The sequence below is a fragment of the Ambystoma mexicanum genome, chromosome 10 (assembly GCF_040938575.1).
Source record: "Ambystoma mexicanum isolate Mex_15411 chromosome 10, UKY_AmexF1_1, whole genome shotgun sequence".
NCBI classification, from domain to species: domain Eukaryota; kingdom Metazoa; phylum Chordata; class Amphibia; order Caudata; family Ambystomatidae; genus Ambystoma; species Ambystoma mexicanum.
In genome coordinates, this window is record NC_090932.1 from 610,355,063 (window position 1) to 610,370,414 (window position 15,352).

The window sequence follows — 15,352 nt, forward strand, 5'->3', positions numbered from 1 at the left end:
ACCCATGAGCCACACCGTTTATACAGGCAGCTTGACTCCATGTTAGGTCAGGCTACCTACATTGGGGAGTCCTCATTCCCAATGTTTCAGATATGATCTCCAGTATTGCTTGCAGCATTACCTGCAAGTAAGGAGGGCCTCTTCAACACAGACTATGTCAAGAGTCCAGGGTCCACCTTTTGGACAAAAGCCACCTCTACTTGAAAAAGGCTACATATGCACCATGCACCAGGGGACTGAAATGGTTTTCCACCAGGAAACGAACAATGGTGCAGGCTCATACTTGCCAGAGAGTTAACACTTCAAAAACCCAGAGCACAAGTTTACATTTTTTTTAGTCTGCATTCTTTCTCGTATCCGACCATCAATTGTAATAGTAAATGTAAAACATAACAAAAAAGAAATTAAGTGACGTTCTATGCACATGAAACATGATGAGGCAACTCGTGTTGCCAAATTTAAGACACCAAGATTCCTTCATTCTGCTATGTTATTTTCAGGCTTTTGGTTTGATAAACCGCTGGAATGCTGTACTAAAGCACACATGCAAAGAACATGGATTATTTTGATCCATGCGTGTGTTTAGTCAGCCATATCTCACCCTACAGAAACAGTGCCTTGGTGTGTGTGTCACCCAGAAGCTGGTCAGATGAGCCCTACTTTTCTATACCACCTGAAATAGAAAGGAGAAATATACCACAAATATAAGGCAAAGCACACTCAACGTAAAACCAATTAAAAAGTGCAACTCAAACATTAATATGGTTGTGGTGAGTAATTGAGAATACAGATAAAGTAATGAAAAGAACAATTTGATAGAGTTATGGATTTGTTTTCACTACTTTGCCCTATCTGTGAAAAAAGTAGTGAACAACTAGTGAACACAATAAGAGGACAACAGCATTGAACAACATGTCAATACTGTGCCTGTTTTTGTTTTAAGTTCTTTCTCCGTCTTATACAGAACCAATGCATACCTTTTGGCAGGTTTTGGCAGTATTGAGGGTGCTTCTTCTACCTCTACCACTGTGATCATTTGGAGGGTAGCCAAATATGTACATAGAGCTTGGATTCGTAGGAAGGTACTGGCCAGCAGTAATTGACGGTCATGGATATATGTTCCTCTTTTGAGCATTTATTCTGTGTACTTATTCATTTGCATTTCTTAGATTTTTTACCTTTTATTAATGTTTTTATTGTCTTCTTTTAAAGCATACGGTTTTTATCTAGTTTACATTTTATGCTGTGGCTTTTGTGACTCAAGTCAACTAAGACCAATTGAATTACATGAATATGTTTACAGAACAAGAACTGTTCAGCAAGGCTGGGGAGAGGCAACACTGGGTTGACAATGGGTGTGGGAGATTGGTGGAGATGACCTGTAGAATATAGCTGACTCAGAAGTGCAAGAAATGAAGGATTAAGTAGGTATTTTCTGCATCATGGCACAGCTAATGGATGCATGGTTCCACTGTGTACTTTACAGAGATTTATAAGAGGGCTCGCTATCCGGACATAAAATGTGCATCTACAGTCGCAAACCCAGAAATATCGGCTTGACAAATTCTCATTATTTTTGATTTGGCATCTAAGGGAATTCCCAGTGCTTAAACGTCATGCCTGCCACATTGCCAAGCTCCTTGTTTGCACTGCAGTTTTTTCTTAATCTGACCGCTCTGTATCATTCATGCTCCAAAAATTACCCAAGTGTAATTTGAATACTCAAGCAGTTGCGTTGCTTGAATTAGACACTGCTGCTTTCTTCATGATAAGACATGTCTCAAGCTGCCTCATCAAACGTAAGGCACATTCACACATCCCTCTCCAACAGCCGATCTTGGAAACGTTATGAAAAAAAAATATGCTATCTTGTAAATGCACTCTTCTGCAAGCAAACATATTATTCTATAATACAATACAACATATAGGTAGAATAGATGACAGAGCTTAATTTACTTCACTTTGTCCTCCTCTCTCTTAATGTTGCTGGCCATTTGTTTATGTGTTTGCTGTTTTGCGCCCTTAAGCCTCTGGGTCAGTGGTGCGCAATATAAATTATTAAAGTTAAAAAGTTTTTTTAAAAAAGTAAAGGCAATGCACCTTGTGCATCACAGACCTGCAAAATGCCATGGGACGTGAGACTCATTATTATCATTCTTTGACCATAATACAGTGGCAGCCAAAGACATGTATAACGTATGATCCAATTACGAAAAGGATCAACGTCATAAATGTACCAAGTATCATTAAATAACGTTATGTGTATGCAGCAGAGAATAGGTAATGTAGTACAACAACAATAGAAAGAAATTAATCTCTTCCCAACTTACACAGTACCACTACATTCCAAAGAATTAGTATCATTTTAACACTAGCTGCATAAAGAAGTAGCTGATTGACACCAGGACCCTCTATATATTGCTGCAAAAGCTCGGGAAGAAAGCTTATGCTAGCTCTAGCCAGACCTAAAATGTTTTTGTAAATATGCTTTTATGTGCATCTGAGATGTGCACTGCTTAAACACGTAGATTGCTGTATGCAGACAGAGTGACTTTTGATTTCCAAGTTGTATTCAGTAGGAATACTTGTGCATCCTGGTACAAGAATATGCACATGTGGCTGCACGTGTTGCAACAACAATGCAGATTAGTATGTAGGGAGAGGTTTGTCTTTTTATACTGAAAATATTTGGCATAGGAAATGCATAATATTTCTAAAGATGTAAATTGAATTTGCCCACAAACGAGATTTGTTAGTGTTCAGAAGATTTCAGATTGACCTCTTATATTATTTGTGGAATGTTTCAATTCAAAACTGTGCTAGAGAGTTTACTAAAAGTTGCAAACTCTTAATGCAGCCTTTCACACTTCATGGTACAGCCTTAACAGACCAATAGCTCTGTTCTTCCTACCAAATGTAAGCATTTTCTTTGGCTAAACCTATAGGAATTGTGATTGAGCTCCAGAAACCAATTGCCTGTCAAGTCCCAGAATGATGACTGCCTGATTAACAGAAGTGTTTTATAATGGCACAATAACATTGGAAAATTGTAGACCAACAACTAAATGGGGTGCATGATCTTGCAAGCAGGTCTACATATAAATGCTTATTTTGGGAAAGAAAGATAGAACAGTTTAATGTTTGCCCATTTGGTAAGATAGTGTGCACAGTGAATATGTTCATGTTGCCCAGTCTGCCCTAATTGTAGTGCTGCTACTAAAGATACGTGTCGGTGATCAACCTGGAGCACTGAAAATCTGCGAGTGCAAGTATTATTTTGTTCGAATTGGTCATATTACATTAACGCAGATTACTGACACTGTATCGATACAAACAAAGGCATCATTCTGTCTTGACATTAAACACACGCGTGCTTATAGGAAATGATATTCACGGGGACTCCTTCAGCTACAACTGGGAAAAATACATGGCGAGTACAGCGAACCGAAAGACTGAAGCATTGAGCGTAATGCTTTTCCTTCGCCGCCTTTATTTAGAACTGGCGTAGTTGCAGCACTCACTCAGGCTGGGAGAATTTGATTACAAATGTTGGGTTTAAGGAAATAATCCTGTCAATTGGAATAAGTGTGTGGTGCTATACGCTCCCATGTTCTTTGCTAAGCCCTTGCATAATGCTAAAGGGAAAACATAACTGCACAGCGACAAAAACGACCACCATTTTAGTTACCGATGGTCAATTGGATAAACAAACAACAAGTGACTATGTGTAATAATACTTACAGAAAAGTCATCATCTGGAAACAATATAAGATCTTTAAGGGGGTCATCCTGGAACTGATTTTCTATCTCTGAAATTGCAGCCTCATAGTCGACGGGTTCTAAAAGTTTGGGCTTCTCCTGCTGCAAAAGAAGAAAAAACAATGTGTAAAATGTACTGTATAAATGCTGTATATAATAATCTAGTATAATGGAGTTCATAACTCGGTTCCAAGTACTGCTCAAGGCTCTTGTGATGTTTGATCAAACCTTACATCAAATGAAATCGGCTACTCTCCTTAACACATGGGGCCAAACCCTTAGGGCACAAGGGGTGTCGCGAGCCCTGCGCTTGAATGTCCATGCATATGTAATCCTGATACATAACAGGGATTTGGGTACAAGGGGAGGGACTGGTGGTAAATGGTAGGGACCCACAAGTAGCGACTGCACGCAAAGCATCATTTCTACCGGTGTTCCTAGAGGTTAGGTATGCACCAGCTCCCTGCACCATCGGTGCTGTTGTCTACATACATACAGTATGCTCCTGTCAATTGATAGGCTTCCAAGGATCTGTACCACAAATGTAGTTTTTACATTTTTGTGCTGGAAGTGTAAGGAATGTGTAGTAATGATCATGCAAGTGATGAACATTTCTTTTTGAATAAGAATAACCTTGACCTTTATGTGGCCTTGAAAGGAGCAGTCTCTGACTGCATAGTGGTGTTGCCTCATCTCCTGGATGGGCATATTGATGTTTTGTTTCTATCGCGCTCGTACACAAGTGTTTCAGAGCGCGACAATGCAAGGGAGAACAAAAAAAAAATCTTACTAGGCCCAGAGACATTGCGAATGCGCAAGTGCATGGGAGAAGGGAAGGGGCAAAGGTGCATGGAGGGGGAAGATGTGGAAAGTGCGGAGGAAAAAAAACAGATGAAGAATAATCAAAATAAATAAGTAATAAAGGCAAGAAAAAGTGGTAGTGCAACCAGAAAGTGGCAAGTGTTGTGTTTAAAGCAGCAGACAAGTTATGTCTGATAAGTGCTGGAAGAAAAAAAAAGGGGGACTGTATGTATCTGTTTGGGTACAGATATAGACCTCAGTGTAGGTGGGTGGCAGGGTGAGCAGATACCTGCCCCCGGAAGACAAAGGCTAGGCCAGGTGTACAGGGCCAAGAGAGAACAGATCAGCAGGGGATAGGAGGGGTGAAAGAGGAAGGTCTTGAGGTGCTTCTGGAACCGGAGATGGTTCTCCTCAAGTTTCAGAGTGGCAGGGAGGCTGTTCCAAAGGGAGACAGATCTACCCCAGCTCGTTTCTTTGAAAAAAGACTGACCCTGAGGGAGTTAGAGGTAGAAGAGCCAAGAGCTTGAGAGGGGGGGTATTTGCGGAGGGTTAGCTGAAGGTAATTTGTACCCAGGCCCCAGAAAGCCTTCTGGACAATGCTGAGGGTTTTGAATTTAATCCTTGCATCCACTGGGAGACAATGGAGAGATACGATCCCAGGGCTTGTGGCCCAGGACACATCTTGCAGTCCTGTTCTGGATTAGTGGCAAAGGGCAGAGCGTAGAGGCAATTAGATTTAGAAAGAGGCAGTTACAATAGTCAAACCTAGAGAGAACCAGAGTTTGGGAGACAGTTTCTGGGGAAAGGAGAGGAAAGGCAGAGTACCTCTGAGGAGGTGCAGTAGGAAGTTTGACTTTTTAGAAACATCAGAGATGTGGCATAGAAGGAAAGTGTGGAGTCAAAGATGACCCCAAGGTTTTTGGCCTCGTAGGTGTGGGTAGGAGGAGAGCCAAGGGAGGCTGGCCAGATAGTGAGGGGATCGGAGAGTGAAGGTGTGCCGATGAGGAGGATCTCCGTCTTGCTGGCATTCAGGCAAAGATCATTGGCAGCACACTAATCTTGAATGGCAGTTAGGCGGTCAGAGATGAGAGGAGGTGGACGAGGAAAGCTTGAAAATCAGTTGAGTGTTGTCAGCATAGCACTGGAAAGTGGAGCAGAAAATGGCAATGCAGTGGGCGAGAGTTGCCGGGTATTGGTTGAAAAGAAAGGGCGAGAGGTTAGACCCCTGGAGAACACCACAGGTAGAAAGGGAGATGATAGGAAGGACCCAATTTGGACCTGGGAGGGTTGATCAGACAGGAAAGAGGTCAGCCAGGCTAGAGACTGATCAGTGATACCCAGGTTATCACGTAGACGGTTGAGCAGGATGGTATGGTTGACCATGTTGAAGACAGAAGAGAGATCGAGTAGGTTGAGGACGGAAGGAATGTTAGAGTCAAGGTTGGAGAGCAGATCTTCACAGATGTTCAGGCAGAAGAGCAGTGTCCATGCTTCTGGAAGCTCTAAAGCCAGACTGATGGTCATGGAGACAGCCAACAGAATCGGAATGAAAGTTAAGTTGAGAGATGGCCAGCTTTTCCAGGAGTTTACTGTAACGCTCACCTGATTCCCGTAGAGGCGCCGGTCTTGACTGGGCGTATACCGTATCTTCAAAGGTGATGTGTAACACACGGCTGGCTCTTTGGGCTGGACCTCTGTGCACTGTATGTCTGACTCGAAGGGTAAGATGTCTTAGGTAAGTGAACGCTGTGCTCTCCATCTGCCTCGGGGCAGGGTGCTGTAACCAGTTTCTTCACTGGATAAGGGGAGCAGGCCTCTTGACTTCAGAGGACTGCTGTCCGTCCTTTACTGCACGAACGGTAAGTTTCGAGTAATTCTAATGTCTTTAAAGTCTTTAGTAATGATGTTTCTTGTTTTGCAGGGTTCCGGCGATGGCGGATGACGGGCTGAAGTGAGTTGAAGATGGAGCCCGTGTGATGAATAGAAGCGCCTGGAAGCACGTAAGTAAGCGCTTGTTGCCTGCTTCACGATGCGCTCTAACTGTCTTTTTATTTTGCAGGTACAAGTTCGGAGCGGCTGCAGGGTGCCGGAATACCCACTGGGTTAGATGTGGAAAGGAGTAATGGCACGTGAGTATTAAAGTTCCCCAATGTCTTTAAACGCACCTTGTTTTGTCTTTCAGATGCGGGATGCAGCGCCGAAGGCCTCCGGAGCGTGCGAAGAGTTGGTAAGCTTTTGTCTTTCAGATGCCGGAATGCAGTGTGAAGACCTCCGGAGCGCACGAAGAGTAGGTAAGCCTTTGTCTTTCAGATGCCGGAATGCAGCGCAAGGCGTTGGTGACAGCCGATGGACCAGGTAAGTGAAGAGCTGTCACTGAAGACCGTAATGCTAACCTGTTCTTTCTTGTCTTTATAGGTGTTGCTGAAGACTGGATTCAGGATGGTAAGCCTTTTTCCTTAGGCCCAGGATCAGATGCAGAAGACACGATGAGCGTTCTGCTGCAGAGGATGCAGAATAACGCAAAGCAAGATTCATCCATCGGGTGTGGTTTAAATAGCCTCCTGTAGTGCTTAGGTGTCTCCTTCCACAGCCACGCCTAGGTAAGAAAAGAGTTCCTGCTTTCCAGAAGAGTTCCAGTGTTCTGAATCTAGGGAGTGGCTCCTGCCCCACCCAACAGGAAAAGTAGTTCCAAACAGAAGAGGATCAGAGGCTCAACTGGCAGGCAAGTAAGCAGCATGGTCTGCTGCAGGTAAGTCCACCCAAGCATTATGAGCCCGGCGCCTCCAGCGCTGGGACTGGGCATATTTATGAGCCTGGTGCCACTGGCGCCAGGACTGGGTCCAAAAGGTCCCAATTGGGACTGGTTGGCACTCGGAACCTGGGTTATGGATCTGCTTCCAAGGGAGTTGGGAAAACCCTGACCTTTTGGAAGCAGAGATCATGACAGTACCCCCCCTCAAGGCCCCTCCCAAACCGGGCTTCTCCGGGGGTTTTGGCTTGTCAGGAAATGTTCGGTGAAATCTTTTGATTAGGCGAGGAGCGTGGACATATTCAGCAGGTTCCCAGGATCTCTCTTGGGGGCCATAGCCTTTCCAGTCAATTAGGTAAAATAGTTTAGATTTGGAGATCTTGGAGTCCAGAATGCTTTTGACTTCAAACTCGAGTTCTCCATCAACTAGGATAGGTTTTGGAGATTTAGTTAGTCGGGTTTGAGGTTGCACGGGTTTTAATAGAGAGACGTGGAAGACCGGATGTATCTTCATGTGGGGGGCAAGTCCAATTTGACCGCTACTGGGTTTACTATGGTAGTGATGGAATAGGGACCAAGGTATCTTGGGTTGAATGTGCGTGGCCCTTTTAGAGGTAGATATTTGGTGGATAACCAGACTTGATCCCCTACTTGATATTGAGGGGCTTCCTTCCGATGTTGATCTGCTCCTTTCTTGTATTGTTCTTTAGCCCTTTGAAGGTGAGAAACAGCTTCCTTAAAGGCTTGGGTGATTGTAGAATGCAGGTAGTCTACTGCTGGTGTTTCAAGATCTTGGAGGGGATCCGACTCCGAGGTTCGAGGGTGACTGCCGTTCAAAAGAAAAAACGGGGTTTTCCCAGTTCCCGAATGGACAGAGTTATTGTAGGCATATTCGGCTATCCAAAGGATGTCTTTCCAAGTTTTTTCAGTTTGTTGCAGCATGCAGCGTAAATACTGTTCCAGAGTTTGATTGGTCCTCTCGGTTTGTCCGTCGGTCTGAGGGTGGTGACTGGTCGATAGTCTCACATCAATTTGAGCCGACCGACAGCAACTTCGCCAAAAATGAGAAATAAATTGACTACCTCGATCCCAAATTAGAACCGAAGGAAAACCGTGCAGTCGGACGATGTTTTCGAGAAATTCTCGGGCCAGAGTTGCTGCTGTTGGCAAGCCTTTGAGCGGAATGAAATGCGCCATCTTGGAGAATAAGTCCACGATTACTAGAATCGTATTGTAACCGGAGCATGGAGGTAGATCGGTGATGAAGTCCATAGAAAGCGTATGCCAAGGGCGAGGTGGGATGTCAATAGGGCGTAAGAGGCCTGCTGGTCTTTCCTTTTGACTCTTGTTTTGGGCGCATACGCCACAGGACATTATAAAGTCTCTGATATCTTTTTTCCAAGATGGCCACCAGAAGTAGCGCTTGATCTTTTCTGAGGTCTTGGCCATACCGGGTTGTCCTACCGTTAAAGAATTGTGATAACAAGAGATTACTTTTTTCTGTAAATCTGTGCTGGGTAGGTATAATCGTTCTTGGAAATACAATAAGTTGTCCTTTACTGAAAAAGTCCTTTCCCTGCAGATGCCAATTCTGTATGTGTGCTGGAGTTACAAGTTGCCTGGCTTTATCCTTAACTTCCTCTATGGATTCTGTGGCGATTACACCCAGAATTCTTTGTTCGGGAATGATTGGTACAGGTTTAGGGTTGATCAAGTGTTCTTCCACTCCCATCCGAGAAAGGGCATCAGCTTTACCGTTCCTTGTACCAGGTCGATAGGTAATTATGAAGTCAAACTCGGCAAAGAATAATGCCCAACTGAGTTGTCTAGAGGATTGGGCTTTTGCGGTTTTCAAATATTGCAGGTTTCGGTGATCCGTAATCACAGTAACGTTGTGTCGGGCCCCCAGCAGATAATGCCGCCAAGCCTTAAAGGCAGACTTGATAGCCAGAAGTTCCTTGTCAGTAATCGTGTAATTGATTTCAGGAGGCGAAAATTTGCGGGACCAAAATGCCACGGGATGCAACTGATTGGTTACCGGGTCCTTTTGTGATAGAACTGCCCCCATGGCAAGGCTTGAAGCATCAGTTTCCACGATGTAGGGGAGTTCGGGGCGAGGGTGTTTTAAGATTGGTGCAGAGATAAATTTAGTCTTCAAATCCTGGAAAGCTTGTTCCGCCTCGGTAGACCATTCAAAACGTTTGTTTTTCTTTAACAAGGCAGTGATGGGCTGGACTATTCGAGAGAATTCGGGGATAAACCTGCGGTAAAAGTTAGCGAAGCCTAACATGCTTTGCACACCTTTTATGGAGGATGGTGATGGCCATTTGAGAACTGCATCGACCTTCTTTGAATCCATACGCACTCTGCCAGGTGATAATATGAATCCCAAGAATTCAACTTCAGTCACGTTGAAAACACATTTTTCCAACTTAGCGAAAAGTTTGTGTTGACGCAATCTTTCGAGGACCATTTTCACGTGTTTCCGATGTTCAGATTCCGATGAAGAATAAACGAGGATGTCGTCAATGTAAACAACAACACACACAACTATGAGCTCTCTGAGGACATCGTTCATAAAATATTGAAAGGCGGCCGGGGCATTGCAAAGTCCGAAGGGCATGACCTGATATTCAAATAGCCCATACTTGGTGCGGAAGGCCGTCTTCCATTCATCGCCCTCTTTTACTCGTACCAAGTGGGAAGCTCCTCTAAGATCCAGCTTTGTATATATGCATGCTTTTCTGACTTGGTCCAGGAGTTCAGGGATCAAAGGTAACGGATATCTATTCTTAACGGTGATCTGGTTCAGGGAGCGATAATCTATACAAGTTCTAAGGTCTCCTTCCTTTTTTGGAACGAAGAACAAAGCTGAAGAAGCAGGGGACTTGGAATGACGAATAAACCCATTTGCCAAGTATTGATCCAGGTATTGTCGAAGGTGAAGGTTCTCAGGCTCGGTGAGGGCATAAATTCTACTACAAGGAGGAGTAGATCCAGGTATCAGGTCTATCTGGCAGTCATAAGACCTATGAGGAGGTAGAGAGTTAGCCTGATCCTTCCGGAAAACATCTTGGTATTCTAGGTATTCGGGAGGTAACTGGGGAGTCTCTGAAGAAATTGCTGCCAGTGCAACACCAGGTGGAGGGTGACAAGTAGAGACACATTCTGGAAACTGGACCGTTCTTGCTCGCCAATCGATCAGAGGATTGTGTTTCTCTAACCAAGGTATTCCTAGAATAATCTGAAACTGAGGGGCCTTGATCACATCGAACACGATCTTCTCATGGTGTCCATCTTGACTTACTAGCATCACCTCTTGAGTGGTATGCGTTACTGGCCCGGAGGCTATCTCCGTACCATCCACCGTAGTAATGACGTCCTTTACAGCCTTGGGACAAAGAGTTAGATTCATCCTCAAAACCATTTCATGATCCACATAATTGCCGATGGCACCGCTGTTGACGTAAGCTTCAATTGCATGTAATCGATCTGGATTAATAGGGCTAATGAGGACCATAGGTATCACGAAATGCGAGGTCACGGAACTGGTTTTCACGCTCGGCAAGAGGACCTCTATTCTTGTCGGGCGAGGTCGTTTCCCTGCTCAGAGTTTGTAACTTTGGTAACTGCAGCTCCTACTGCCTTCTTGGCAGGTTTCACCGGACAGTCTCGAAGAAAGTGCCCTGAGTTTCCGCAATAGAGGCATAATTGCAACTGTTTTCTCCTTTCCCGCTCCTTTTGTGTTAGAGGACCTTTCAGACCCCCTATTTGCATGGGTTCCCCGGAGTCTACTCCTTTGGAAGGAGTTGGCGGTTTGGAAAATACTCGAGCATCAAACTTGGAACGATCGGCCTTCCTGTTCTGCAGTCTGTGATCTATTTGAACGACTAAGTCTATATAGTCCGAACAATCTTGTGGGGGATTCACTACTTGGGCTAACACATCTTTGAGCTCTCCACGTAGACCTCTATAAAACAGCGTAATCCTTTTGTCCTCAGGCCATTGAGTTTCCACTATCATTCTGTTGAAAGACGCAATATAAGCCAAAAGGTCTTGATTACCTTGTCGCAACGAAAGACGCTCATTGTCCAAGGCCTGCCCCTGTGAATGTCTTGCGAACAGTTTTTCCATACTGAGCTGAAAAGCTTGAAAATCATGGAGGACCGGATCATCTTGATTTACTAGAGGGATCAACCAGTCTGCCGCATTGCCACTAAGGTACGAAAGCACGAAATCTACTTTAGCTTGATCAGTTGGAAAGGCTGCTGGCCGGCATAAGAAATGCAACCGGCACTGATTGATAAATACTGCAAACCTCTTTGGGTCACCAGAAAATCGTTCGGGCGGAGCCAGAGGTACATTCCCACGTAGGTTGATCTGCACTGGATTCATAGAGGATGTAGAAGGAAGATTTCCCCCAGATGCGGGTAACGGGGTCTGTCCGGCTTGTGACTGTAGCAATTGTCTAGCAAGATCATCTGTTCGCTCCTTGGAAATAATCAGTTCCCTTCTTAGAGCGTTCGTTTCCTGACGGGCTGCATGCACTTCTGCCCTTAGTTCCCCAAGTAACTGGGCTAGCTGGTCGGTATCCGAGGTTTCCATAGCGCCTGGACGGGAGTTTTGTGGTAGGCTTTGCGTTCTGTAACGCTCACCTGATTCCCGTAGAGGCGCCGGTCTTGACTGGGCGTATACCGTATCTTCAAAGGTGATGTGTAACACACGGCTGGCTCTTTGGGCTGAACCTCTGTGCACTGTATGTCTGACTCGAAGGGTAAGATGTCTTAGGTAAGTGAACGCCGTGCTCTCCATCTGCCTCGGGGCAGGGTGCTGTAACCAGTTTCTTCACTGGATAAGGGGAGCAGGCCTCTTGACTTCAGAGGACTGCTGTCCGTCGTTTACTGCACGAACGGTAAGTTTCGAGTAATTCTAATGTCTTTAAAGTCTTTAGTAATGATGTTTCTTGTTTTGCAGGGTTCCGGCGATGGCGGATGACGGGCTGAAGTGAGTTGAAGATGGAGCCCGTGTGATGAATAGAAGCGCCTGGAAGCACGTAAGTAAGCGCTTGTTGCCTGCTTCACGATGCGCTCTAACTGTCTTTTTATTTTGCAGGTACAAGTTCGGAGCGGCTGCAGGGTGCCGGAATACCCACTGGGTTAGATGTGGAAAGGAGTAATGGCACGTGAGTATTAAAGTTCCCCAATGTCTTTAAACGCACCTTGTTTTGTCTTTCAGATGCGGGATGCAGCGCCGAAGGCCTCCGGAGCGTGCGAAGAGTTGGTAAGCTTTTGTCTTTCAGATGCCGGAATGCAGTGTGAAGACCTCCGGAGCGCACGAAGAGTAGGTAAGCCTTTGTCTTTCAGATGCCGGAATGCAGCGCGAGGCGTTGGTGACAGCCGATGGACCAGGTAAGTGAAGAGCTGTCACTGAAGACCGTAATGCTAACCTGTTCTTTCTTGTCTTTATAGGTGTTGCTGAAGACTGGATTCAGGATGGTAAGCCTTTTTCATTAGGCCCAGGATCAGATGCAGAAGACACGATGAGCGTTCTGCTGCAGAGGATGCAGAATAACGCAAAGCAAGATTCATCCATCGGGTGTGGTTTAAATAGCCTCCTGTAGTGCTTAGGTGTCTCCTTCCACAGCCACGCCTAGGTATGAAAAGAGTTCCTGCTTTCCAGAAGAGTTCCAGTGTTCTGAATCTAGGGAGTGGCTCCTGCCCCACCCAACAGGAAAAGTAGTTCCAAACAGAAGAGGATCAGAGGCTCAACTGGCAGGCAAGTAAGCAGCATGGTCTGCTGCAGGTAAGTCCACCCAAGCATTATGAGCCCGGCGCTTCCAGCGCTGGGACTGGGCATATTTATGAGCCTGGTGCCACTGGCGCCAGGACTGGGTCCAAAAGGTCCCAATTGGGACTGGTTGGCACTCAGAACCTGGGTTATGGATCTGCTTCCAAGGGAGTTGGGAAAACCCTGACCTTTTGGAAGCAGCGATCATGACATTTACCAAGAAAAGGAGTAATGGAAATTGGGCCATAGTTAGCCGGGCAAGAAGGATCAGCTGTGGGTTTCCTGAGAAGAGGATGCACAAGGGAGTGCTTCAGAGGGGTGGGGAAGGCTCCTGAGGCAAAGGAGAGGTTGCAGAAGTCAGCGAGGGCTGGAGCGAGGGTATCAACGTGGTCCTTGATGGTTTTAGAAGAACAGGGATGAACTTGTTTTGACAAGGATTTCATAGATCGTACTTGTCTAGCGACCTCGGCAAGGGAGAAAAGAGGAAAGGATGAGAACGAGGGTGGGGGTGGCTGAAGGAGAGTCAGCATGCGCAGAAGGAGAGGAGAGAGGAGTGGGAGGGGAGGAGAGTGTGGACAGGATGTCTTGGGTTTCTGGGTTAAGTGAGAGGCAAGGGCATTGCAAAGAGCCTGGGAGGCAACAGAAGGGGTAGTGACGGTTGCAAGTTTGGCCAGCTCCTTGCAGATTTTAAAGAGTTCGGCTGAGTTGTTAGATGCCTCAGAGACACGGGATTACATGTGGGCTCTCTTCTTGGTGAGGGGAGAGAGTTGTTATTGCCTTTTGAGCAGGTGAAGGGCCAGTTTGTCAGAGGATGAACCAAAAGCCCTCCATTTCCTCTCAGCCCCCCTACAATTACGTTCAAGTGTAACTAGGTCAGAGTCATACCAGGAACTGCACTTGGCTTTGGACTTCAAACAGATCCTCATGACAGGGGCAAGAGCATCAAGAGTATCAGAAATAGATGAGTAGAGCAGAGACAGGGCTGCGTCAGAATGTGAGTCAGCCAGAGGTGGAAGTGGGGAAGAAGGTGGCGGGTGAAAGCCTCAACTGACACACGCTTCATGGGCCGGATGTCCGAGAAGGTAGGTGGCAGTGTTGGAGTAGACTTGGCCTGGGGGGGAAGAGAGGGAGAGAAGAGAGGAGAGGAGGGAATGATTGCTCCAGGAGAGAGGAGTGGTCAGAGGGATGCAGAGGGACAGTCAGAGGAGATCAAGACATCAAGAGTGTGTCCTGCAGAGTGAGTCAGGCCAGAGGGGAGGATAGAAAGGCAGAGGGAGTCGCAGAGGTCACGCAAGAGTAAAGAGGAGGAACAAGGAGAGTCTAGATGGATATTGAGGTCACCGAGGAGGAGGAGTTGAGTGGTAGAGGCCAGGAGGGAGGTGGAGAGGTCCACCTACTCAGAGAGTAATTAGGTGATTTGACCAGGAGGCCAGTAGATAGTAGCCACAGTAAGATAATGACTAGGTGAGAGAGAGAGCCTGCAGACAAGGCTTTCAAAAGAGGAGTAGGTCTGAGTGGGAATGATAGAGGCATGAATGCACTCAGGAAAGATCAGGGCTACACCACCACCAGACCGGGAGGATCTAGGTTTTTGATGGATTGATATTTTATTTCTATCGCGCTCGTACACAAGTGTGGATGCGGAGAGGATCTTGTAGCCATCAGGGAGGAGAGTGTCAAAGCTTGTGACAGAGCTGGCTGTGAACCATGTCTCAGTAAGACCAAGGACATCAAAGTCAAGTTCGTCAAGGAGGTGGCAGATGTCAGAAGAGTGTTTGACAGCAGAGGGAGAAATGAGAGTGGCAAGATGAAGAAGGCTGCTAGCCTTAAAGACCTTCCATGGAGGGGTACAGATTAGAGGTACACTCTGCGGAGGAGGAGCGGTGCCTGGAGGGGCAGAATGGGAGTAGAGAGAGGGCAAGGTAGCCAAGGGGGGAGAGGAGGGGACAGCAGGAGATGAGAGGAAATTGATGAGGCAAGGGAAGCGCCTATCAAAGAGCAGCAGATTGGCCTGAGGGCCTGGGACAATGACGGTGCCATTAAGGTAGACATTTATGATGACTTTAGGGGAGTCGAAGGAGGCCACGAGAGTTTCCCAGCGAGTGCCACCATTAATGGGATAGGAGGAGACAGGACAGGGCACAGAGATCATATGATGAATCCATAGATCTGGCGAAGGAACGACAAAGAGGATGTCGGTGAGGTTCGGTCTGGAGGAAGTGTTGGAGTAGGTCCCGGTGATAGGAAGACCAGGGT

The 15,352-nt window shown here is 46.1% G+C and overlaps 1 protein-coding gene across 5 annotated transcripts in view; it reads right to left on the minus strand.

Annotated features, from left to right (window-relative positions):
- The window catches only part of DOCK10 (dedicator of cytokinesis 10), a 2,208,289-nt gene that overhangs the window by 1,811,077 nt on the left and 381,860 nt on the right, over positions 1 to 15,352 (minus strand). For all 5 annotated transcript variants that reach the window (XM_069618176.1, XM_069618179.1, XM_069618177.1 and 2 more), the window contains exon 2: positions 3,742 to 3,861. In XM_069618176.1, the coding sequence (XP_069474277.1) occupies positions 3,742 to 3,861 (120 nt within the window). The remainder of the gene's footprint in view (positions 1 to 3,741; positions 3,862 to 15,352) is intronic.